General features: G+C 41.5%; 1 protein-coding gene across 2 annotated transcripts in view; it reads right to left on the bottom strand.

Moving 5' to 3' along the window:
• The window catches only part of RC3H1 (ring finger and CCCH-type domains 1), a 61,079-nt gene that overhangs the window by 2,876 nt on the left and 31,105 nt on the right, over positions 1 to 27,098 (bottom strand). For both annotated transcript variants that reach the window (XM_034409759.3, XM_034409760.3), the window contains exons 5-17: positions 20,769 to 20,944; positions 20,356 to 20,556; positions 17,939 to 18,071; positions 17,037 to 17,155; positions 15,531 to 15,643; positions 11,547 to 11,828; positions 10,071 to 10,264; positions 9,403 to 9,797; positions 7,355 to 7,513; positions 6,120 to 6,272; positions 5,130 to 5,343; positions 3,585 to 3,675; positions 3,336 to 3,465 (exon numbers count right to left, since the gene is read on the bottom strand). In XM_034409759.3, the coding sequence (XP_034265650.1) occupies positions 3,336 to 3,465; positions 3,585 to 3,675; positions 5,130 to 5,343; positions 6,120 to 6,272; positions 7,355 to 7,513; positions 9,403 to 9,797; positions 10,071 to 10,264; positions 11,547 to 11,828; positions 15,531 to 15,643; positions 17,037 to 17,155; positions 17,939 to 18,071; positions 20,356 to 20,556; positions 20,769 to 20,944 (2,360 nt within the window). The remainder of the gene's footprint in view (positions 1 to 3,335; positions 3,466 to 3,584; positions 3,676 to 5,129; positions 5,344 to 6,119; positions 6,273 to 7,354; positions 7,514 to 9,402; positions 9,798 to 10,070; positions 10,265 to 11,546; positions 11,829 to 15,530; positions 15,644 to 17,036; positions 17,156 to 17,938; positions 18,072 to 20,355; positions 20,557 to 20,768; positions 20,945 to 27,098) is intronic.

Raw genomic sequence — 27,098 nt, 5'->3', positions numbered from 1 at the left:
GGGAATCAGGCCAAAATGCAGGAATATTGCTTGGCTTCTAATGCCCAACATTCTTCATTATAAAAAAAAAATGGCTGATTTATTTATACTTTCTATGCTGCTCTTATAGACACATAAGACAATACTGCTCAAAATTACAACACATTAAGATAAAACAGATGAAGACAAACTTAAATTAGAAATCTAGTGGCTAAAGTATGTACACTTCTAAGTTTTATAAAACCATACTTTTTATTTTAGAGGAATTTCCTGGTGAATTTTGGAATTCTTTTGATGCTTCGTTTGTGAGCGGCAGGCACACATACATGCCACTCATGCAAATGGAGCTGTGCATGCAGTACAGCTGCTCGTGCAGAACCATCCCCTCTATATTCCCCACCCACCCCATCAGTCCGTAAAGCCAGAAAGGTTGGGGAACTCTAATATAATATATAATTTTAAAATGTCTGTCTGGAAAATCTGATCTGGAAGACAGCATAGGACTGTCTAATACATAGATAGTATTGATATCTAATGGATAATAATTATTGTACAGTAAGGCATACTAGTGTACATCATACTATTTAAATGTCATTAACATGGTAAATTGAGAATTCTGGAGAATCCAAAAATAAAAATAGCCAGGCAATCCTTTGTAGAACCTGTGTAGAGTGTAATTTTTAAAATATTTATAAATATTGCTAGAAAATGGTTCATTAAATTAAATAAATTAAATATTCTAGAATATCGGGAGGGAAGTCTTCTATCTAGGGGAAGACCATTTTGTTTTAATATTTTATGTTACTGTTAATTAATTTTGTCTTGGAAGATTCACTGATTTCATTCTTCATAAAAATGAACTGCAATAGTTTGAAAAATAAGATGATGATAATATGCACTTTTTAATCATTAAAAATATCAGTACTCTAATATAGTATTTCTATCAACTCTATAATGAGCTACAAAATTTTACCTTTTTCTATATTTGAATAAAATTTTTATTGTTGATAATCCTGATTACACCACTGCTAGAAAATCTAACTTGCATATAGTACTCCTTGCTTAATGACCAGTCATTTAGCAACAATTCGAAATTATGACAGACTGCCCCAGAGCTGCTTAGTATTCATTTTCAAAGTTCTGAAGCCGGCCTCATGATCTCATGACTGCATTTTGGGCACTTGGCCACTGGCTTGCATTTACAGCCATTTGCAGCGTCTTGCACTCATCTGGCCAGAATTTTTGGTTTTCAGCTGTTTTCAAGCAAAAAAATGTCCACAGATTTGCTTAATGATTGCTGCTATAAATCGATCATGGTCATGTGGTGACTCACTTAGTAACTGCCATGATTTATGACCATAATACCAGGCTCAATTATGGTTGTAAGTTTAGGAATACCTATATACAAGTTTTAGTATTTATAGGTTGCAATTGACAAGACAGAGGTCTGGGGTAATCAATCAATCAGAATGATAAACAAACTGCAGTCTATTATAACAAATGACAGGAGAAAGAAACTGAAGATTGAAGCCTTAAAGAAATAACTATTGCAGTATACTAGAGATGCCAATATGTTTAATTGAGGAAGATGGGCAATAAAGAAATAGGAAATATAATAAATAAATAAATAAATAATGCTCTTATAACAAATAAATTGATTAAAATGTTAGCGACTTAACTATATTTGAGTGGCTGCCACAAAGAAGAGGGGGTCAAATTATTCTCCAAAGCACCAGAGGGCAGGACAAGAAACAATGCTTGGAAACTAATCAAGGAGAGAAGCAACCTGGAATTAAAGAGAAACTTCCTAACAGTGAGGACAATTAACCAATGGAACAGCTTGCCTCCAGAAATCGTGGGCGCTCCATCAGACTCTTTTTAAGAAGAGTCTAGACCAGGGATGTCAAACTTGATTTCATTGAGGGCTGCATCAGGGTTGTGTTTGACCTCAGGGGGCCAGGGTGGGCATGGCCAGCTTGATGTCACTCATGTTGGGGGTGCCTGTGGTGGCCCGAGCGTTCTGCCAACGAAAACAGGCTCCCGAGCTGTTTTCGGCTGCAACAACCTCCTGCAATCCTCTGCCAGCAAAAACAGAGCTCGGGAGGGCTGTTTTCACTGGCAGAGGCACCGTGGGTGGGTCCTTTCCTTTTTCCAGGGCGGCACCACGGGCCAGATCTAAACACCTGCGGCCCGGATCTGACTCCTGGGCCTTGAGTTTGACACCCCTGGTCTAGACAGTCACTTATCTGAAATGGTATAGGCTCTCCTGCTTGAGCAGGGGGCTGAACTAGAAGACCTCCAAGTCCTTTCCAGCCCATTCTATTCTATTCTGTATATGACATTAATGCATATATAAGATTAATTTTGATTAGTACATTAGAGCTATAATATTATTGTATACTCTCTCCTTTTTTTATACGATGAATTAAAATATATTTTAAAAAGTAAAAGTTTAATGATAATAAAGAAGACTAATATCAAGGTGGGTATTTTTAAGCCATCCAATACTCCTCCATTAAGCACCAGCAAACACAGCATGCACAAATTAAGCACAACTTGTGTTGTCTTCAACAGCAACACAAGAATTGAAGGTCACCAGATGGGCACTCAGGACCTAGACACTTTGTAAGTAGATGACCGCAATGCATTCTACACAGGGATGCCCTTGAAGACCTCCCAGAAGCTACAGTTGGTTCAGAATGCAGCAACCTGGGCAATAATGGCTATGTTGTGGTATGTGCATTGATATTCACTGCTCCACAGGCTACTAGTTGGCTTGCAGGTACAATTCAAGGTGCTCATTAGTAAAGTAATTCACCATAAGCTACCTCATGTTGTCTTTTTGCGAAAACACAGATATTCTGGGATAAATATAGGTTATAGTCAACACTCCTGTCCATTATACTATCATAAATTTAAATTTTCAACCTGAGAAATAAACCTTTTTCATAAGCTCTCAATAAATTATGTATAGCTATCATCTGGTCTGCTATTAAGGAAAAAAAACACAAAGAACACTATAAAAATGAAGAGAAGTAAAATAGAGAGCAATAATACTGATTTTCATTACATAAGATTTATGGATCTCAAGTCTGTGAATATGTGTGGGAGGATAGGAGAAGAACAAATATTATATGCAAATGAATACAGAATTCAATGGTACCAGCCATTTCTCCCTTAATACTGTCATTTTAAAATCACATTCAAAATGACTGAACAGTGGCGAGTTCTTCATTCTGAAATTCTATGGCATCGTTTGAATGCAATATAAAAATCTATTTACACTGCTCTGCCTCCCTCTCTTTTTCATTTCTCTAGTTCTTTCTAAGAAAAAGTACAGAGCTAAGAATACATACCTCAAGTCCTCGTGTCTGCTGACTTATCTGATGGTTTAACTGCTGCAGTTCAAGACGAAGCTGCTGTTCTCTCTCAGATGATGGCAAAGATTTCCCATGGTTAGCAATGTCTGTCATAGATAATCTCTCCCTTTTTGGATAGATAATTGTTTGGAAGGGGAAAAAGTTTTTGTTGTTGTTGTTCTTGCTTCTCAGTTTAATTGAGAAAACTTAAAACATGTATAGCATGTGCAAGTTCAAATCCCCTACCTGTCACCAAGCCGTCCCTGAGAAGGTACATTTTGATGGGGTGAGTATGGTGAACCTCCCCATGCACTGTGTGTTCCATATGGGCTGTAATCTATAAAGAACAGAAAAATCCTGTATAAAAATTATTCATTACAATTATTGTAATAGAAACCTAATAATTAATTCAATTTCCAAATCAGCCTTCTGTGCAACCTTGTAAAGACTGCATTTACAACAGATCACTATGAGTCACCATTTATTTTTATACATATTCTCTCTCTTTTTAAAATATTAATGTAATATTTTAAAATTTGATGTAAAACAAACAGGTTTTTTTGATGTTTGCCACAATTTTAATAGGTCATATTTTCCTCCTCTTTTAAACAGCTATAGTTCACAGCAAATAGATCTGAACATGCATATCTCAAAACTGCATGGACCAGTCTGTGACTACACTACCCCTCTATGAAGAATGAAGCCATCTTGGCTGATTTCTCCATCAATTTTCCTTAGCAACATACAAGGTAGTAACATGATTTTTTGTTTCTAGATTTTATCTCTCTCTATGTAACTCTAAATTTAACTAGTGGATCTCAGCTGAGATTTCCTTTAGCAAAAGAATCTTGCAACTTTAGTGTTTCATTTGTAAACCTGCTCAACAACTGGCTCCATTCCTACTACGATTGTTCTGATAAGTTCCATAAAAGGATACTGCTCAGCTTTTCATTATTTCTATTTAAAACTAATAGTTGTGGTTGTTAAGTGATTTTTTGGGGGCCATTAAGTGGAGTGCCTCATCACATCTGGGATGTTTGCCCCCCCCCATCCACTTACTTTTTGCTTTTTCCTGCAACTGCAGGAGCAACCAGCCAATTCAAGGCGTGGCCATCCTTCTGAGGCCACGTCTTGCCATCCTGCAAGTGGGCCCCATTATTGCAATAATGGGAATGTTCCTTCTCCAAAATGCACAATTTGGAGAACAGGCCTTCCAAATGATTGCAAGAATGATTGTGTTTTCTACCCTTCCTAGGCTAGGGTAGAAAACTAACAAGTGCCATTGTCCTGATGGTTAGAAATCTTTTGGGCCTTCAGAATGACAACCCTAGGAAGCTAGCAAATCTTCAAGATTTGAGGTCTGTTCCTGAAGCCTACCAAGGAATTTCCCCTCTCTTCTGTGTGAGGAAGGGAAACTCTTAGTGCACTGAAAGAATGAACCTCAAATTCTAAAGATCTGAGGTCCATTCCTAAAGCTTGCTGAGGTATTTCTCTTCTGCTTGCAAATTTCACTGCCATCTTCGCCAGTGAAAGGGTCACGTAACTTTGGAGGGGGGGGGGCAGAGTGACCTTTTATGATGGTCGGAAGTGCTTTAACTTTGAGTACTCATTAAACAATCAGTTATAAGTTGAGGACTACTTGTATTCCCCTATTCATGGGAAGCCAGTGTTATTTCAGCTTTCTTTTGGTTTTAATATCACCTGCTAACCCGTTTCCATAACCAAGCCACATACTGATTCAAAGCTACTACAACACCCCCTCCCCCGCCCCAAGAAAATAAAGCTTTATACCTGAAACACTGACTGGTTTTGCAGAAGCCCCTTGAACTGTCATGGCTTGCATGGGGCCTGGATTCTGGTACATTGCTTTGGAGGTACGTGAGATGGCACCAAACCTTGATACTGTAGGCCTATCTCCAAAGGGAATAAGATCATCATCACCAGTCTCTGCTGCTCTCCTTTGTAAATCCAAACGTTGATCTCGCATTCCCTTGCTGTCCACATTCTGGAGTGACAAATTAAATGATCAGAATTACAAGCAAGCTTCTCCTTTTTAGCTGACATATTTCTCAGATGTTTCCATATCACAATTATGGTGGGAGGTGGCCTGATTGGAGAAAGAGGCTTGCACAACAGTAATTTTTCAAACTTGTAAGCAAATAATATTAATAGCATTCAGACTATTCTTTGCAGGCTAAATATTTAGTAGTATAAATGTACAAATCAAGCAAAGGCCTTTGGAGGTAGATCCAATTATCCATGGAACATTATTTCTTTCTCTCAAAAAATATTGTATTACCAGGCCATTATGGACTTTGGGGGAAATTTATAATGTATAACTTTATATGAGTGGAGCATAGCTGGAGAAAAAATTATCCATACTTCATGATTTCAAAGTTTTCTCCTCAATTTTACTTTATATGAAATTATAAACAAGGAGTGGAAAGAGATAAATTCTAACTCAGCTACAGACATACAATTAGGAGAAAGAAAGACTGGAACAAGCAAAATCAATGGGGAAGCCAGCAGGAAGTTGGAAGTCTCAGATATTTGAGGTCCTTGCTTAACAACCCACACAATGGCAACTGGGACTGCCAGAACTACGATAACCAAATGGTGCAATCGTATTACTTTTTGACTTATGACCATGTCCTTTCATGACCATGCCATATCAGCTACAAAAGTCTGGAGAATCTCTATTGGAAACCTTTGTATAACCTGGTCATCTGGCAATTTACCAATTACCAAGAGTACCTCACTGGTTTTTTTCAGCATGCTTACCACCATCTCCACAAGACCCACTGCCACAATGTCTTTGGGTTTTGCATCTTTGGTTCCAATGTAGGAGCCAATAGTGTCACACGACCAGGGAGAGTACTGGCTGTAATCATTTCCTTTATATTTGCCTGCTACTTTCAGGTCTTCATCCAAGTACTGCATAAAAACAAAGCCCACTCATGTCAGTGAAAGAAAGGAAGCATTATGCTGTCATTTGGAATTACTTTGTCTAGACTAATTGCAGGTAAAAACATTTATTAAACATTTGAGACAACTTATAAGGTTTGGAATTTCTCATACTTTTAAAACTAATTCCTAATCTCTGGGCTCTTGTACTCTATTTTTCTCCACCGTGAGGAGAAAAATGACAGGGGAGACTTACTTGAGCAACTTCTAACCTTCCCTGCCAGCTTTCCCATTAGCAATGGTTGTGGGAAGATGGCAAGGAAGGTCGTAAATGGCAATCATATGACTGTGGCTCACTGCAATGTCATAATCATGAGCCAGGCATTAAAATGCCCAGATCACAATTATTTTGATCATGAGGCCGTTGTGATAGCTGCAACTTCTTGAACAGGTCGTAAGTCCCCCTTGTTCAGCACATTTGTAACTTTGAATGGTTGTTGAATGAGGGGTTGTAACCCAAGGATTACTTGAATCTGTAATTTTAGAGTACCGTGACCTTCAAAATGGTCTACACCACACTATACTACAGTTCACTACCCTGACATCCTATTTAGAGAAGAAGAGATTATGATTAAACAAAATGTACTTTATTGCCATTGTTTCATGATTTGAATTAGGATTGTTAGAATGTACTCTCCTTATTTCTACACTATCTTTCTGAGTGTGAACTGATGAGTCAAAAGTCTTTGGCAGTTGGGTTACCTGCCTTATGAATACTGATAATTCTTTTTCTGAGGTCTGCAGAAATTTGTTTTGAATGGGACAACATTCATTTCCACAACCATGAATCATGAAATGCAGACTGATGGTGCCTGCCATCAATATTTTAAAGGGAAGAGCCCCTCAAACTCAGTGTCTGATTATCATCTCAGTGATTGGAACACCTGATTCAACTTTTCCCTTAAGATAGTTGGTTTGTATAATGGGATTTAGATCATGGCAGAATATTCTTCAAACAGGTCATCTACATTTCTCTCTTTAGGACAAATTTCCCATATTTTTTTAAACCACGTGTCATATTCGCTACTAAATTGTTTTATACATATGCTTACCTCATCAGTGTGTAAAGAATGAGGCAGGGTTGGTGATGATGCAAATGGTGGTGGGGAGATGACCTTCCTTTCTTCCAGCTGAGCCATAATCTCCTTTCGCCTTCGATGCAATTCATCTAAACTAGGGTGTGGCTGAGGGGGAGCCCGACTATAAGGCTCCTGAAGGTTAAAAAAAAAGGCAGATATGAAGATTCCTGTAGTCTACAAATGAACTTAAGTCAACAATCCCAAAGTTATAAGATACTTTAGCAAAGCAGCAAAATTATTTCAATACAAGTTTCTTAGTAAACCTCCCTTCTTAGATTCATTAACATCTGTTGAGTCATTATCAATTTCATAAGGCAAACATTTCTGCTCAACAGCATTTTGGAGAAAATTAGGAATGCTACCTTACTATTTTATTTTATTTTATTTTCCACAAAAAAAACGTTTTTATTCCAACAGGCTGGTCTCGCCTAACTCTCCCTTTTAAATTGGGTTTTAAATGTTTTTAGATAAATTGGATGTCTTAAATTTGTTTTTTGAGCCTAAATTATTTAATCTGTTTTTAATAGTTTTTTAACTTTTGTATGTCTTTGTATTTTATCTTGGCTGTTCACCACCCTGAGTCCTTTGGGAGTAGGGCGGTATACAAATATGATAAAATAAATAAAATTAATTAATTAATTAATTAATTAATTAATTAATGTAAGATTTTAATATCACATTTTATATTTAAGTTTTAATTTTTTTTAAATGAAAACATAGCAAATTTTGGTGACTGAAGGAATGGAAAGCTACTTTAACCCAAATGATACATTTCCAGGTGTGGAATCTGATAATCTGTTAAGTTATATTGCTAAATGTATTAATGTACTTTCTAATCATTGATACTGGTTTTCCATGAACATTTGACTATAGTGTTCACCCAATTATACTTAGTGAACAAAAGGTCACCAAAGCCACACATATAAGAAGCAATCTTGTTTCATTAACACTTATACAATCAGAAAGCATAAATATTAATAATCTATAATAGATGTTTATAATCTACTCAGTGTTGCTTTGAAGAAGGTAAGAAACCATAGCAGTTCATTGTCTGCAGAAATTAAAACACAGTAACCTGGGTTGCAATTTATATTCTGCCATTTACTGGCTATCCAGATATTTAAAACTCACATTGGCCTCTCAGAGATACCCAGTCACTTTGCCTCTCTAAACTCTGGAATGTATCAAAACAACATATGCCAACCACTCTATAGTTGTTCTTATTCATTGCTACACATCAGAAATATTATCTATCTGTGTTGGTTTGTGTATCTGTGAATGAATGGTTTCAGCAAAGCAAAGCTTAAAGAAAAATCCTCTAACAAAATAAAAGATAGAAGTACTTACTTAGGCTATTCCTTAGGCCAGGGGTCTCCAACCACTACCGGGACAAGGCCTATTTGCAACCAGGCATGAGTGGTAGGCCGGCATGCGCACACAATCTAAATCACGTGAGCAATGGGCACTGGCACTTGCAGCCCCACTCATGTGAGTGGTGGGAACCAGTGGGCAAGCACCTGTCGCTCACACAAAACCATCACCTTTCCACCCTGCGCCCACCCACCCATGGCTGCCAACCTGGAACACTGCCTTAGGTCATTACAGAATAAATTCTGGTCTTCCTGCAAACTGAAATTCTGTTCTGGAATTTGAGATGGAAAAGAAATGCAATTCTGTCCCATTTCTTGATTTACAACAATCAATTATAGGTTTTCAATGCCTTGAACCTCCCTCATTCTTTTCAGAAGCAAAATTAATTATAAAAAACAAAGATAAATTTAAATTTGCATTTGTGAAATGTGCACATCTTGGCTTTTCTTGAAACATTTATACTTTGATAGATTTTTAAATCTAAACTCAGAATATACATTGCTGAGTTAACTTGCTTGGTTAATTTAGGGGCCTTAATGAAGCTACCCATAAAATGGGACAGCACACAATTGCTTTAAAACTAAATTAAATTAAAACTAAAACGGCACATTACTTTTACCATAATCATAAAATTAAAAAATGTATCATACTCTATGATATGAAGGTCTAATCTGATTCAGATGTGGTCCAACTGGATAGTAGCCCTCCACTTGTTGATATCTGTCTCTTGTTTCAGGTACATATGGTGATATAGCAGGTGGAGAAATTTCAATCGGAACAGGACTTCCTCGGATAATATCTTCCCGTTGGTATGGCTGTGCAGCAGGATACACACGTCTGCTGTCATAATGGGGAGGATATACAGGTTGACTCATTGGAGGGTATTGCTGTGGCTGTGCGCTGTATTGTGAGTTCATGATGCGATCTTGAAGATAGGGTGCATAATGTTGTTCTACAAAAGGAGGACCTGGTTCAGGAATAGATGATGGAGGTCGGACGAATCGAGACATACACTGTAGTGATTGAGCTGGAGGATAATATACACCTAAATATATGAAACAAGATTTAGAACAATATTTAGTCCATTGTTTTAACTACTTCAGAGAATCAGAGTTTGCATGAATTAAAATGTCAGTTAATTTTTTTCCCCATTTACATTTGAGGACATGCATTTATTTTTGCAAACGATATCTGTCCTAAAAGATGATGGAAAGCATCATATTCTGATGATAGAATTTAATCGATATTTACTATTCAACCACAAAAAGGGAAAAACACATTTTATTTCAAGACCAAATTTCATGTAGATGGGATTTACCTGCTTGATAGGGTGGAGGCTCAAATGGGGGAGCTGTTCCTCGAGGATCTGGATAGAAAACATCAGTTTGCTGAGCTGGGTACAACTGGGAGCCTCGGGGAACTATTTGGAGCTGCTTGCCTACTGAAATTGGAGGCAAGTCTGTAGGTCCTCGGGAGGGCACTGGGTGAGAGCTCTTGGAAACAGGTTCCAGCCTAGATTAGACAAACACAAAGATGAAGCAATTACAACTTAGTATAGATATTGTTTTATTGTTGCTGTGTGCTCCCATTTACTTGTGGGAAACTTAGAAGGATTTCACTCTCAAATATTGCTAACGGTGATTGACAGTGACAAGCAGCAGTTTTCAATGATTTGAGAGAGGATTTCTAACAGCCCTACATCTGGGAAATGACCTCTGGATCATCTGCTTCCAAACACATGCTCTTCTGTTGTATTCTGCCACTAATTTAAGCATCCCACCCTTATGTTCCTCGTTGCAGGAAACCCTATGCGCTTTTTCTAATATCAGATGTTTTTTGTAAGAATCCCACTTCATTTTTATTTATTTGATTATGTCCCACCTTTATTACTTTTACAAATAATGTGGCAAGCATATCCAACACATCTTTTTCCTACTATTTACCCACAAAAACAACCCTGTGAGGTGGATTGGCCTGAGAGAACTGGCTCAAGATTACCCAGCTGGCTTTCATGGCTAAGGCAGGATTTGAACTCATGACTTCTTGCTTTCTAGCCTGGCGCCTTAACTATTACAGCAGCAACCTTACAAAATTACTATTTGTTTTCTTATCCAATGTAAGCAGAAAATCTCAACAGCAGCAACGCTTGACCGTGACTAGGTTTGGAAATTAAGGAAAGCTGGCACAGTCAATTTTTCAAAGAAATATTATAGTGGTTGGTCAAATTGGGAAGTTTTAAAAAAGTAAAAAAGTAAAAAAGTATTTTGAAAGAAAACAATTGCAAATTACTTCCGCATTATTGGCAGGATCTGAATGACATGAACAGGTAACAAATTCAAGTTTAAGGAGCTTTTATATGTTGAATATAGGTTGATCTCCTAGGCCAGAGGTCCCCAAGCTCTGGGCCATGGCCCACTACTGGGCTGTGAGCTCTTTGCAACTGGGCTGTGGAAACGGCAGGCGAACACGTGCACCCATGCTCCATTTGTGTGAGCAGTGTGTGCGTTTGCTGGCCACTTGCAGGGAATGATCCTCTCCCCCACCCTGCGGTCCGCAAAGCTGGAAAAGTTGGGAAACTCTGCCCTAGGCTTTGATTCTGAAAAAAATGACTTACAGATAGAAAAAGTTGTACATATCAAGTTATATACAGGCTGCCAGGAGGAATCAGTGCAGAAGTATATACTCTATATTTTGAGTACATACAATTTTGGCATGTGGAAGCATGTGTGGATTACTCTTTTGCAAGCTAATTTATATTGTCAAATTCTAAGAAATAAACAATATAGAAGCATACAAATCAGGAGGTGATCCAGGGGCACTGCTACTATGGTGGTCCATCTTCCCAGGTTTCATGACTGAGTCATAACTGGAGTCAGTTCCACGAGAGATAAGTTGTGTCACTGTACTGCCTGGTGAAACAATCCCATTTGGCAAGGTAGAGGGTTTTCTATTGGGTAGGTCCACTGTTGCTTCATCTGAGATAATAGCTGCTGCGGGCAGGCCCACTTCATTTAGTTGACCCAAGGAGGCACTCAAAGGTCTTCGAGGAACTAGACGTTTGTTCATCTTGCGAAATCTTCAAGAAAAAAAATATGGTAATCAATCAACAAAACAGAATTGTTACAGTTGCAACAGGATGCATTTTAATTCAGGCCCAATATTTACAAATATTATGAATACATGTGGATTGCATACAACTAGATAATACAAGTAACCCTTGAATTACAATGATAATTGGGATTGGAATTTCTATTGCTATACAATGTGGTTGTAAAACATGGCATCACATGACTGCATCACTTAGCAATAGCAAACCCAGCACTCCACGTTCCCATGATTAATTGACCTTCACCAATTGTTAGCTGAGGACCCATCCCAAGTCAAGCCATTCTGAGTTTGATCCCTCCCCGTCCCAAGCCTTAGTTCTTCTAAGGTAAGGGACTGCCTCCTCTCAATATCCCCCCCCCCCCATCTGCATCTTTGGCTGCCCTACAACTTGCCTTGAGGGCAGCAACCTCAAAACTGCAGGCTTCTGGGGCTGCTTGTCACACTGTGGCTTAGGGACTGCAAGAAACCCCTGAACCTCAGTGCACTGCAAAGCCACCCGGGAAGCCTCAGGTGCCCCAGCAGTGTGGCATGGTATGAAGCCCCAGCCACCCCAAGAAGTCAAAGACCCGTGATGGTGAACCTATGGCATGTATGCCACAGGTAGCACGTGGAGTCATATCTGTGGGCACGCAAGCTGTTGCCCTAGCTCAGCTCCAGCGCACTGGCCAGCTGATTTTCAGCTGGCTCCGCCCATGCCACCCCTCCCCTCCCAGGAGTCTCTACATGGCCCATTTTGGATGCCAGGTGAGTACAGGGCTTGTGCAGAGACTTTGGGAGGGCATTTTTGGCCTCCGGACGGGGTGGGGGGAGGCTGTTTTTGGCCTCACCAGGCTCCAGGAAAGCTTCTGGAGTGTGGGGAGGGCAAAAAATGGGTCTGCTGGGCCCACCGGAAGTCAGGAAATGGGCTGTTGTGGACCTCCAAGGGGGAGAGGGAGGGCATTTTCACCCTCCCCAGGCTCCAAGATACTTAAATAGATACCCAGAAACTTAAAACTTGCCACTTGCTCCACTGATCTCCATTGATAACCAAGGGCTGAATGTCCGATCTATTCCTCCTATAGTCCAATATAAACTCCTTGGTCTTACTGGTGTTAAGGACCAAGTTATTGTCTCCACACCACGAAAGCAACCGGTCCACCTCATCTTGATAGGCAGACTCATCCCCCCCGGATGAGTCCTACCACTGTTATATCATCTGCAAATTTATTAATAGTATTACTGGCATGAATGGGAATGCAGTCATGTACATAAAGAGTATAGAGTAAGGGACTCAACACGCAACCCTGTGATGTACCAGTGTTAAGAATAAGGGCTGAGGAGATATGATTACTTAATCCGACCTTCTGAGAGTGGCCAGACAGGAAATGCATAATACAAAGGCATAAGAATAAGAAAGCCCAAGATCCATAAAATTAGACACTAGTCTATGTGGAAGAATTGTGTTAAATGCAGAGCTAAAATCTACAAAAAGCATCCTCACATAGCCCCGCCCCGCTGTTCCAGATGAGTCAGAGCAGTGTGAAGAGTGATGGCTATAGCATCCATTTGTTCTGTATGCAAACTGCTATTTATCAAATGTATGCAGAAGACCAGAAATGATGTGCTGACAGACCAGTTTCTGAAAGCACTTCATGATGATAGGAGTGAGTGCCACTGGTCTGTAATTGTTGAGGTTATTGATAGAGAACTTCTTTGGCAGCGGAACAATAGAGATGATAGACCATGATGGTTAACCTTTTCGGCACTGAGTGCCAAAACTGGAGTGTGCGCGCACACCAGAGCACTGGAACCCAGAAGAGCAGCTGGCGATGGCACGCGTGCCCACAGAGAGGCTCTGTGTGCCACTTCTGGCACGCATGCCATAGGTTTGCCATCAGGGTGATAGACGATGGAACAAAAGCAAGGAAAAACATTAGGTTCCAATATTAACATTATTAAGATGAATTAACATTCATTAATAAGATGAAGATGATTTTGTATGTTTCTGAAAGGATTAAGAGAGAGATGAATTACAAAAGACTAAAAGGATTTGAATGCTAGCAGGTGGGCTAGCAGCTAATTTATGCTTATCTTGGAATTTTAGTTCAGAGTAAAAAACAGTAATGTAACACAAAATTTCCCACATGTCAACTGCACATCTTTTAACTCAGCCTTCAAGTATGGCCATATCACAACTTATTTGCAGTAATTCTTTCCTAATGATCCACTAGCTCACAGTTACCCAACCTTTCCAGCTTTGCAGACCAGTGGTGGGGAGGGATGGTTCCATGTGAGTGGCCAGTAAGCGTGCTCGCACAGCTCCGTTTGTGTAGGCGGCGGGCACATGTGCCTGCTTTTTGCGCACATGGAGTGCACACACTTGCCTGCCACATCTGAGGCCCAGTTTCTAATGGCTCACGGCCCACTAGTGGGCTGCAGCCTGGGGGTTTGGGGACCCCTGCACTAGATCATTTTTTTCACTGAGCTATTCACCAGGATTCCAAACTTTTGGGTTATTAATTATTGCCAATTTTTTTCAACTGTATTACTTCTAAATAGGAAATCCTACGATAAATGAAGATGAAACACAACTTGAGACCTTATCTCATCTTGTATTTTTTTAAAATTATCAACAAATACAATCAGAATCATGTCATAAGATAAAACATTAAAAACAGAGATAGGAAATAAAATAAAATCATATGTTCACAAATTGTAAAACACAAGATGATTAAGTAAAAATCCAAAACTGATCAAAGTGGGCAAGAAGATAATTTTTTGTAGTTGCTTTTAAGAAAGACTACACTTGCTCAAAAACATCTCTTCCCAACTCACATTCCTCTTATCAGTTCATCCTCAAATGTAAAGATGCTGAATATTTCATTGCTCAGCCCAAGTGAAATAAATTAAGGATCCAGTCCTTGACTTCCTGAATAATCAGAGAAACGATTGAAGCCTGGGAAATGGGCCCCTTTCAGTAAATAGGAGTGCTGATTTACCGCCAGTTTATCAGGTTCTTAGGAGCTGAGGACTTGGAAGTACAAGAAAATAGCCAACGACTTAATAACCGGCCATCAACACCACAATCAACAACTAAAAAGTCACACACAACCAGGCATCACATAAATACTATGCCTAGAATAACCTAAAGCACACATTCTGATGAGAGAGACATTTCCGGAGGATGGGATCCAGCATGAGTCCGAAAGCTCGGAAGACTAAAACTCTGATCCTAGTGATGGACTCAGATTGGATCCTGCAACATTATCTTGAGACCCATATATTTGCCTTCATTCGTGAAATAAATTCCTCTTTAATAATATTTTAATAATTAAAACAGAAGTTCAATTATTTTTATAATTTCTTAAATGTCTTCTAAAAGAATACAATCATAGTAATATTTACCAATTCTTGTATCTAAAGGTCAACTTTAAAAATGTACTTTTTTCCCCCTTGTAGTAACAGCAATTTCTAATTAAAATTTTAAAAAATCTCTATGGTTGATACATCCAGATGAATAAATTATTAATAAAATGCTACTGTATGACTTATAAACTGCTGTTTCCCAGTTTTTGTTTGAATGATCAAAGGTTTTACTATTCTGATCCTCTGAGGATTGAACTGAATGATTCCGACTTTAAGCTCATATATAATATTTAAGGTAGAAGTAGAACAATGACATGGAACTTACTTTTCTAGTTCTTCCTGTGAGTGTGCAAATGTGCAGCTGGCCCCACGGGGGCATTCTCTTCTCTGCTTCATATCTCGACACATATATGTCTTGTACTTGCTGTGCTGAGGTGGCTAAATTAGATAAAAGAACACAAAAGATTATTTGGAAAATAATTATCCAAGATAAGCAGAAAAAAATCTGAAGAAAAAATACAGAAAGATACCTTTGTTAAAAATGACATGAGTGACTAGGTTTTATGACTATAATTGTCATCAAAATCATAGCATATAGATAATAAAATACCAGTTCTGTTCATATAAACATGAGCAAGTTCATCCTTTATGTATTGATACAGTAGGTTATTTAAAAAAGAAAACTTAATCATATCATTTAATAGTGTGAATATTGTAGATAGGGATAAGTAATAATATAGTACACTAACCTCACAGAAAACTAAGATTGACTGATCTTGGCTTCAAAGAATGCCTAAAATCTATTATCCCTTGGGGCAATTTGTTATCTTACATATAATTTGAAAGACAACTGTTTATTCTGTTTTAGTTCAGAAAGGAGCCCTTTGTTTAGGTCAAACTCAAGACAGGGCTGGTCTGGAAATATTAAAGGACCAGCCTGCAGTGCCTCTGCCAGCCAAAACGGGCTGCGAGGGGCCTCTGGGTGGCCCGTTTTTGGCCGGTAGAGTGCTGTGGGAGGCCGGGGAGGCCAAAAGCGGGCTACACAGTGCTGCTGAAGGACTGCATTGGACTGGATTATAATTATGTGGCCTCAAGTAAGTGCCTGATCTGGATAGAAAACAAGCAACATCCTATGTTAATACTACAGTTTAATGCCAGATTTTACATACTATAGGTCCATTTAATCTATAATCAACAATCTATAATTGACACCAGTTCTATTTACTACCCTGGAAATTTACCTCTGCTGTTAGATCTTGTATTATCATGTTATTTATGCTATTGTATTTTTATTATTAGTTGAATAATAAAAATACAATAGTATAAATAGCTTTTCTGCCTGGAAAAGCAATTTACTATTAAACAATAGGGTATAAATTTAGAAATAAAAAGTTTAGTGGAGTATGAAGAATAAGTAATAAATGTTTGCCAGTAATATCTGGTAGAAGAGATAGGAAAATGGTTATAGTAAAGAACTGTGGAAAGAAAGAAGGGGAAAAATGCATCTTGAGCCTGTGTCAAACGTCCACCCCTGTCCACATACCCCCAGCTGTCCGAGATCAAACACAACCCTGATGTAGCCCTCAATGAAATCGAGTTTGACACCCCTGGTCTAGGTGCACCTTTCCCAAGCTCTGCACTATATACCAGTGGTCTCCAACCTTTCCTGTTTGGTGGACTGGCGGTGGTGGTGAGGGAAGGGGATGGTTTCGCAACATTTTCACAAATGCAGCTGTGCTTGCCCACCACTTCCATGGCCCGGTTCCAAACAGGCTGCAGCCCGGCACCAGACTGTAGATCAGGGGTTGGGGACCCCGGCTATTCACTATACCTGTTGCTGATCTGCTCCTTTTTTGCTGTGATTCTGGATGTAATCAACCAGTCCATGTACCACAGTCCGTACAGCAACTAATCCATTCTCAAGCTGTTCCCATGTGGGTGGTGGAGCATCTACAGTGTTTAGAAGAAAAAAAAACCTGAATTTTTCTCAGCAATGGGAAATTTTATGGAACAAAAAAATCTTTCATCATAAAAACCATTCATTTTTTTAATGACATGGAAAATAGAAGACATTTACAAGGATGTAATGATATACAAGAATTAAGATTTGATTTTGAAAAACAAATTAGTTTCTTTTATGACAAGAACAGGATCCTCTGACTATTTATTTACTTTCTTTTTCAAAATAAACTTAGTTGGTTTTACATGGTGATTTATGTTAGAATGTTTTTGTTATATTTCTGCACTGGACTTTTCTGTCAAAAATAGAATACACTACAGACATAAAACAATAAGATAAATATATCATAAAATAACATGATCTTTGAAATTGTCATGAGATTTTTACTTTCCTAAATATATGTTTATGTGTTTTTTAAGATTAGAGTATTTAATTTGATTTATATGCCGCCCTTCTCCGGAGAATCAGGGCGGCTTACAATGCGTTAAGCAATAGCCTTCATACTTTTGTATATTTATACAAAGTCAGTTTATTGCCCCCATAATCCGGGTCCTCATTTTACCTACCTTAGAAAGGATGGAAGGCTGAGTCAACCTTGAGCCTGGTGAGATTTGAACTTGCAGTAATTGCAGGCAGCAGATGTAAGTGGATGTTAATAACAGTGCTTTAGTCTGCTGAGCCACCAGAGCTCTCTATATTAGTCTTAAGATGATATAAAAACTGTTGTCTGCCTGCCCACCTGCCCATCCGCCCATCCATCCATCCAAATTTACCTGGACTGGGATCAATATTTGCAAGAAGTTCAAGATGGGGTCGAAGCCGGGTCAAATTAGCTGGATCACCAGTCCTCTGGAGAGCAATTGTTAATTCCTGAACACTCTGTGCAAAAGAGGCTGGGGTCTGCAACTTAACACATTCACGTATTAATCATTAGAAATGCTTTCTGTCCACGTGGACACCCCAATCAAATGAGAAAATACATGTTAATTATTATCTTAATTATTTATGACTTGATATAAACCACTTTGTCTTCCAAAATTTGGTGTCTTCTCCAGAAATAATTTATTTTTATTTTATTTTGTTTATTTTATTAAAATTTATATGCCGCCCTTCTCCCGAAGAACTCGGGGCAGCTCACAACAATAAAATCACAATAAAACAGCAATAATAAATAAGATTAAAAGATTCAATTAAAATCCCACAATTAATTAAACCTCCCAAAACAGAATCAGACAATTTGCTTAAAAAGCCATGTCTTCAGGTCTTTGCAGAAAGAACGAAGATCAGGGGCCGTCCGGAGCCCGGTGGGTAACTCATTCCAGAGGGTCGGTGCAGCCACAGAGAACGTCCTCATCCTGGGCGCCGTCAGCTGACATTGTCTGGCTGACGGCACCCGTAGGAGGGCAGCCCTATGTGAGCGCACTGGGCGGTGGGAGGCCGATAGGAGGTGATCCTGCAAGTACCCCGGGCCCATGCCATGAAGGGCCTTATAGGTGAGAACCAGCACCTTGAAGCGGATCCGAAGGACCACTGGCAACCAGTGCAGCTCGCGCAGGAGAGGTGTAACCCGGGAGTATCGGGAAGCTCCCGTAATAATGCACTAATTTCTAATTATAGTAGAAAAGAGTATACTAAGACACTAAAATGAGTTTTCAATCAAGAAAAATGCTATTTTAAGAAGACAAAAGTGAAAAAATGATTAACTTCTGGCATCTTTTGCACTCATCCTTCCATTTCAACAATATCATTACTAGTTATGTATAAACAAAGATCTGGTTTCTTTTGCACTGCATACACGAGTTCCCTCATAGGCTCTGGGTTAATCTGTAGTTTCATAACACACTAGCATGGAAAAACTGCAATGCTTTCCCCACAGTTGGACTACAAGAGACTCCTTCCACATTATGGTCTCATACAAGCCCAGGCCTCCAAAGTCATAGACTAAAGCTAAAAATTACTCCTGAAATGCTTCCAAATCATTTTAAGTACTTGCCTCATGCAGCCTTATATAAATGCTCTTTATCCTTTTTTTCTGCAATATAAGTACCTTCCAAAGTACTACTTAGCGCAACAATCACATCTTAGCTCTAAGCTTAAGAAATGATCTATGGCTGTTTTTATTTTTATTCAAGGAATTAATAACATTCAGGAACATTATTACTAGTAGAAATAAATGTATTTTATACTAGTTCCTACATAAAACCCTCTCAAAGTGATTTACAAAATATAAAATATACAATAAAATAATAAAACAGTTTTAAAGTATATAATAATAATAATAATAATAATAATAATAATAATAATAATAATAATAATAATAATAAAAAGCATTCATCTGGAATTCACCAATGAATACTAAAGTGAAAATAGGTAAAAAACACACTTTCTAGCTTAGGCTATAATAGCAATAACACTTAGATTTATATACAGCTTCTCAGTGCTTTTATAGCCCTCTCTAAGGCATAGTGCCCCCAACAATCTGGGTCCTCATTTTACTGACCTTGGAAGGATGGAAGGCTGAGTCAACCTTGAGCCTAGTGAGATTCGAACCACCAAATTGCAGTCAGCAGAAGTAGCCTGCAGTACTGCATTCTAACCACTGCACCACCACGGTTCATAATAGGCTCTACGTCTAAAATGGTGAAAGAGGTTCCCAGGTATTTTGTATCAAAGCTAAACTTTACAAGTAAGGAGGATACTCCATTCCCACTACAGGTAGTTTTCAACTTACAACCACAATTGAGCCCCAAATTTCTATGGCTAAGCAAGATAGTTGTTAAGTGAGTTTTGCCCCATTTTACGATCTTTCTTGCCAAGTTGTTGAATGAATCTGGCATCCGCAATGACTTAGCTTGATAAAAGGTCACAAAAGGTGAACACATGACCCTGGGACACTGCAACCCTCATAAATACATGCCAATAGTCAAGTGCAGGAATTTTGATCATGTGACCATGGGTATGCTGCAACACTAGTAAGTGTGAAAGAGTCATAATCACTTTTTTCAGTGCTGTTGTAACTTCAATCATTAAATGAATGGTTGTAAGTCGAGGACTACCTGTATAAAGTCAGAATGAAAAAAAATGTAATTGGTGCATTTCACATATAAATATGAATTTCTCTTTACAATTTTATCAGCATTTTTAAAATTGATTTGAGAAACAAAAGGATAATGATTTAAAGAGATACTACCTTGTCAATAATGGACTGCATGTGGGATTTGTGAGACTGGTCTCCATATAGCAATGAAGACCACTGATCTGGAGCTATGCGTAAACCAGCCTCCATAGCAATTTGTACAATTTGGGAATCATGTTCTCGTCTCAGAGCTTCATATGTTCTGAATTCCTCCTTCAGCTGCATTAGGGAGGAATCCTCATCACGTTTAGTCACCTGGTGGAGCAAAACTATTCAAGTAAGATAAAGTAATGAATCTTAAGGAATAAGTGTGCCTAATCAAGTTTCTCTCTTGCAAATGATAATTCTGTGGAACTTTCTGCATGCCATTTGTGCAAAAGAAATTCACACACACACATACACACAATTTAAGAATGGACATAACTACCAGATAAAGAAGATCCACAAGCACTTAAAATCTTTTGTACCTTGAAACAGGAGGCTCTGTAAAGAAGCTGGACAACATGCCCAATGCTGGTTTTAGAAGCCTGAGGAAATCGTGGCTCCAACCTCTGTACCACAAAGAGAACCAAGACTTTTCGAGATAAAGCAGATCCATCTTCTAAAGCTAAAAGAACTAACTTCAGGGCTTCCTCCTGCATCGCTGGAAAATCAAGAGGACCATGACAGGATTAATATAGGATTTTTGTAAAGATATTACAAATTCTATGAATTAGCAACTATATTAGGAGTTATAGAAATCTCTAGGTTACATCAGGATCGTGCTAGAAAAGGAGCCTTGGTCTTACCTGATACGCTCCTTCTCATTATGTGGAGATAGCATCCAGGAACGGATTGACCTCGTCTGTTAGCTGATTGGACTGAGTCTGTCAGAGCTGTGAGGACACACCTCCCTTACCAATGGTCCCCAGCTTTTGGCGAAGACTTATTGACAGACTTGACATGTCTTTTGCTAAGGTTCTCCCACTTTGGACCCAGGACCAGACCACTCTTTCAGGGTGGGGCTCAGTGGTGAAATGTAAAATTTGTTACTACTGGTTCTGTGGGCATGGCTTGGGGGGCGGGTAAAGTGACTGGGTGGGCGTGGCCAACTTTTTTTTTTTTTTACTTTTAAAACCATTTTTTCTACAACCTCTTCGACTGAAGAGGTTGTTTAAAAAAAATGCTTTTAAAAGCCTCTGCCAACCAGGCAACTCAGCTGGGATCGGCAGAGGCTTTTAAAAGAATAAAAAGCCTCTGCTGATCAGGCAACTCAGCTGGGATCGGCAGAGGCTTTTAAAACCATTTTTTCTACAACCTCTTCGACTGAAGAGGTTGTTTAAAAAAAATGCTTTTAAAAGCCTCTGCCAACCAGGCAACTCAGCTGGGATCGGCAGAGGCTTTTAAAAGAATAAAAAGCCTCTGCTGATCAGGCAACTCAGCTGGGATCGGCAGAGGCTTTTAAAACCATTTTTTCTACAACCTCTTCAGTCGAAGAGGTTGTAGAAAAAAATGCTTTTAAAAGCCTCTGACTATCCCAGCTGAGTCACATGATCATCAGAGGCTTTTTTTTTCTTTTAAAAACATTTTTTCGGCCAAAGACATTGTAGAAAAAATGCTTTTAAAAATTAAAAAAAAAGCCTCTGATGATTGCGCAGTTCAGCTGGGCATGGGGGGGGGGGGTTTGCAGGGATTTTTGCTACTGGTTCTCCGAACCACCCACCTCCATCGCTACCGGATCGGGCATTCCAGTCCAAACCGGGAGCATTTCACCCCTGGTGGGGCTGGATGCTATCTCCACCCAACGAGAAGGAGCATATCAGTTAAGACCAATGCCCCTTCTCCATTGTGGTGGAGATAGCATCCAGGAATGGGACATACCAAAGCTGGCTTGTCCTACTGGTGGGCTGCAGTCTGGTCCGAAGTCCCCTGTTCAGAATGGACCGACTCGCCTGCCAAAGGCCGCTTCAGCTGAAGCGAAGGTGTCCAGCTTGTAATGTTTGATGAAAGAGAATGGAGAGGACCATGTAGCTGCTTGTGTTGCCCATCCCTCTGTTGTGGCTGCACTCCTGGTGGAATGGGCTGTTACCTGCCGAGGCAAAGGAAGAGCCTGTAGTTCGTAGGCCTTGGCGATGCACACCTGAATCCAGCGGCCCATGGTCAATGGAGTGACTTTGTTGCCCAGGGTAGAGGGCTGGAAGGACACAAAGAGAGACTCTGTCTTCCTGAAGGAAGAAGTCCTCTTAATGTACATGTGGAGGGCCCTCCCTATGTCCAAGTTGTGCCACTTCTTCTCCAGGGTGTGTACTGGGCCCGGGCAGAAGTTGGTTAGTATAAGTTCCTGAGCCCTGTGGAACCATGAGTCCACCCTGGGGACAAAGGAAGGGTCCAACCACAAGACCATCCTATTGGGATGGAAGATACAGAGGTCCTTCCTGACAGAGAGGGCCAACTCTGAAATTCATCTAGGTTCATTGCGCCCCTAATGAACCTGCACATGGCCGGGTGTTAAGCGAGGGACTCCAGATCCCCGCAAGAGAGGACCGAGGACAGGGTACACCTGTTGACAGATAGTGTTGGACGATAGCCCCTTGTCTAGTCCTTCCTAGAGGAACTCCAGTATCTGGCCACGGATACCGATGGAGGGTTCAATCCTGACCTGGAACACCAGGTGCAAAAAGTTTTCTATGCTGCAGCATATATCCAATTAGTGGAAGGCCTCCTGGAGGCCTGCATAGTCTGAATTACCCAGGAGGAGTAATTGTCCCGGCTCAGAAGTCTCCGCTCAAACACCAGACAGTCAGCTGAAGCCGCTATGGGTCCGGGTGGACCAAGGCCCCTGGCTGAGGGAGATTCTGACTGGCGGTATCCTCTAAAGTCTGGTCACCGGCCAATTGACCAGGTCGGTAAATCATGGCCTTCTGAGTCAGTGTGGGATCAGAAGTAGGACCTCCGCCTTTTCCACCAATACCTTCCAGATCACCTTCGGAATGACGGGAAGTGGAGGGAAGGGGTAGAGGAGTCCTCGGGGCAAGTACTGCGAAGAGCATTGACCCCCTCCGCCCCTGATACCACAAACCTTGAGAAGAATCTGGGCAGTTGCATGTTGTCCTGAGTGGCGAACAGATCCACAGCTGGAAGTCTGAAGCAAGCCGTCAGCTCCTGAAATAAAGCCTGTTGCAGGTGCCACTCTGAGTGGTTGACAATGGACCTGCTGAGCTAGTCTGCCTGCACATTCGTCACTCCAGAAATATGTTCTGTCCTGAGGGACAGAAGGTGTCTCTCTGCCCAGAGGCCTAGTTGTTCTGCCTCTTGCATGAGGGACCTGGAATGGGTGTCCCCTTGGCGGTTTATGTGGGCCTTGGTGGCCACATTGTCTGTTATGACTAGGACGTATCTGTCCGAAACCATGTCTTGGAAGTGCCTGAGGGCCAGGTGAACTGCCCTGAGATCCAGCCAGTTTATATTGTGGCCTCCACTTACGGCCTCCAGCAGGGTCGAGCTAGGCTCTTCATGCTGGGCCGGTGCGGAAAGGGAGCGATTACTGAGCTCCTGGGGTTAGCAGCGTGGAGCCAGGTTCATTTACGCTACCCCGCAATCACGAAATACCTTTCTGTGATTATGCTGATTGATTGGCCTTCAGTGGGCTCGAGCCGAAGCTCTTCATGCTGGAATCAGTCAAGCGGCTCCACTGGTCAGACCGGGATACAGCCAAGTGGGTGTCAATCTCCCCCAAAGGGTCTTTGCTGTGAAGAATCCAGGAATAGCAAGTTATCCAAAACCCGCTTGGGGAGCCGCTGTTAAAGGCGTGGCAAATGTCTGGTACCAAAGAGTATGCTTGGAGACCCAGCAGGGACTCAAGATGCCTCCGTGAACTGCTGGAGGCTAAGGGCTTGGGAAAGCTGTTTGAAGGGGGTTCGGAGTACAGGAAGTCTGTCTGAATAAGTGCAGCTGCTGCCTGCTCCCTCGCCTTATAGCAGGCTTGGGCTTAGCCCTTCACGGTTGTAAGAAACCCGCGGCTCCACCGGCCGAGACCGGAAGCCAGCTGGGTGGTAGTTTGTTCAACGATCTCTGTTGCTGAAGAGAATCCTGGAGATTTGTAAGGAGTAATTGTAAACACGCTTTCCAGAATGGATTGGAGTGACTGCATCTTGAACCGCCTGTAAATTAGTAGGCAATTCACCCTTTTCAGGTCCAGAATTGCCCTCCACCACCACCACCCTGAGGTCTTTGGGATTACAAACAGGATGGAATAGAATCCCAGTCCCTGTTGGTCCTCTGGAACCAGTTGGATCGTCTGAATGTCCAACAGATATTGAATAGCAGTTTCCATGAGGAACTTCTTATGATTTGTCCCTTGAGATGGGACAATGAATGAAAAACCTCGGGGGTGTGGAGAGGAACTCTAGGGAGAGGCCCAATCTTACCGTCTCCAGGACCCAGGCATCTGTGGTGATGTCCTCCCAATGCTTGGCAAATAGCTCCAGGCGGCCCTCAATGGGAGGTCTTGCCGTCACTTTGAGCATTGAAGGGAGCGACCTCCTCCACCCGAAAGGGCAGCTTGTGCTGGAACTGCCTGTTTCTGCCCGACCTGTCCTACTGTTGTTCTTGTCTCGGGAAATAAAGTCTCTGTGACCACTGAAACCCGGAACTGGAGTCCGGAGCACGACCAGAGGGGTGGCAAAAGTAAGGTGAGGCATGAAATTTGCCTTGCCTGAAGAAAGATGGCAGAACTTTCCTCCTATCCTTGGACTCCCCTAAGATGGGGTCCAAGGCATCCCCAAACAGCTTCTCCCCTTTAAAGGGGGGCGAGGCTATTTGTGCCTGATATCTGCCTGCCATCGGTGGAGCCATAGCAGGCGACTGGCAGCCACTGATGACCCTATGGCCTTTGAGGTGTACTTGATCACATTGAATGTAGTGTTAGCTGAGAACTCTGCTGCGGTGACAAGTTTATTAATGTCTTGGTGGGTCTGAACATCCCCAGCTGGAATGTGCTCCTGCATTTGGTGCAGCCAGAGCAGAGAGGCCCTGTTGAAAAAAGAGGCGGACATGGCAGCCTTGACCGCTCATGCAGCCGCCTGATGGCCTCTTTGAAGTGCTTGCTCCGCCCTCTTGTCCTCTGCCTTTAGTGTGTCCTCCAGATCACTGGGTATGACCGAGGGTGAGGACAGGACCACCACTGGAACATCTACCATAGGTGTCTGGAGCGCTTGGGCCAGGTCTGGTCCCACATTATAGTTTCCTCTCTGACGGAGGCGGGTTGGGGCCTGTCCCTGGAGAGGTCCACTGTCTTTGTACCACATCAATTAACAGCTTGGGTGAGGGAATCACCTCTGCTGTAGTGGTCAGCTCCGAAAATAGGGAGTCCATAGGATCTGCCGCATCAAAGGCAGGATCTGACACTGTAGAGTCTGGACTCAGGCGGGTCGTATTTCGTGCCTTGAAGAGGAGGGATGTAAATAGGGCAGATCTAAAAAGCCCTGTGAAGGCCGGTTGGTCCAGTGCTAGTCCCTCATCTTCTGAAAGTTCTGCCTCCTTTGAGAGCGATGATTGGCTCTGTCCAGAGGGGGCTGGGGAATAGGGCTCTGGGAAGGCCAAAAAATCCCCTGGTGGTTGGGATATTTGAGTCTGTCCCGGCTGCAGGGAAAAACCAGAGACCACAGAGGCCACTCTGCTCTGCTGCAGTCCTGCAGCGATGCCCTGCTTAATGGCTTCCGCAATCACTGATTCCATATTGGAAGGAATTTTCAAAATCTGAATCAGCCCGATCTAAGCCTGGCTGCAGTGGGTATGAATGTTGCCTCAGCAACACTTGCCCTCTGTGCACATGTGGCGCGAAGGCAGGTACAGGGCAGCTTCGCTCCTGAATTCTCATCCCCCCCTCCTCTCGTAACCCCCTGGCTGGCTGTGGATGAGCTGGGAGTGTGCGCACGCATGGAGAGACCCTCCTTAAGCAAGCCGCTGCCCGCCCCGTATGGGCCTTTCCTGAGCTTTCGCGTTTACTTGAGGAGGGTCTCCCTGTGCGTGCACACGATCCCAGCTTAGCCAGCTGGCCTGGAAGAGGATCGCCAGAGAGTGCAGGAGTGAAGCTGCCCTGTTCCTGCCTTCGCGCCACATTTGCACAAACGACAGCCTTCGCTTCCTGCCACTTCAGGCTGGAGTCCAAAAAAGAAATAAGAAGGGCAGGGCCAACCAGTGATGGGACAGGAGTGGAAACTCCTCACTTTGAAATGGCAATACAAATCCCCAAGGTAATTATTATTTATGTTGTATAAGAGAAAGAGTAACATATTGCTTTGACAATTCACATGTCTTCCTAATATGCAACTATTACACATCCACATGAACTTTTCAATTGCCTCAAAAGAGTTAAAGTTATACTCTTAGGAAAGACACATCCATGTTCTCACTCTCAGTCTCACTCTCTCCCTCTGCACTTGGCCGAAGAGCTGCCAGGGGTGGGTGATGGCAAGGCGATGGCCAGAGCATTAGTGCAGGAGAGAAGCTGTGTCCTGTTAAGACTCTCCTAAGTGAGAGGCTGCCCAACCCGCGCACGCCTTTGCTGCGCTTTGGCGCTCGCTTGAGGCTCTCCCTGTGCATGCAAACGTTCCCGGCTCAGCCACAGCCAGCCAGGGAGTTATGAGAAGAGGGGGGGGGAGGAGGAGGATGGTCGCCCGAAGGGAGGGGAGGAGACAAACACACACATACAGAGAGAGTCATAGAGACACACAGAGTGATACACAGAGAATGGGTGAGAGAGAGACATAGAGAGACACATACAGAGTAATACATAGAGAGGGAGTGAGAGAGGGAAA

The sequence above is a fragment of the Pantherophis guttatus genome, chromosome 3 (genome assembly GCF_059756535.1).
Source record: "Pantherophis guttatus breed Tessera chromosome 3, ASM5975653v1, whole genome shotgun sequence".
Classification (NCBI taxonomy): domain Eukaryota; kingdom Metazoa; phylum Chordata; class Lepidosauria; order Squamata; family Colubridae; genus Pantherophis; species Pantherophis guttatus.
This window is presented reverse-complemented; position numbering and strand designations above follow the sequence as displayed.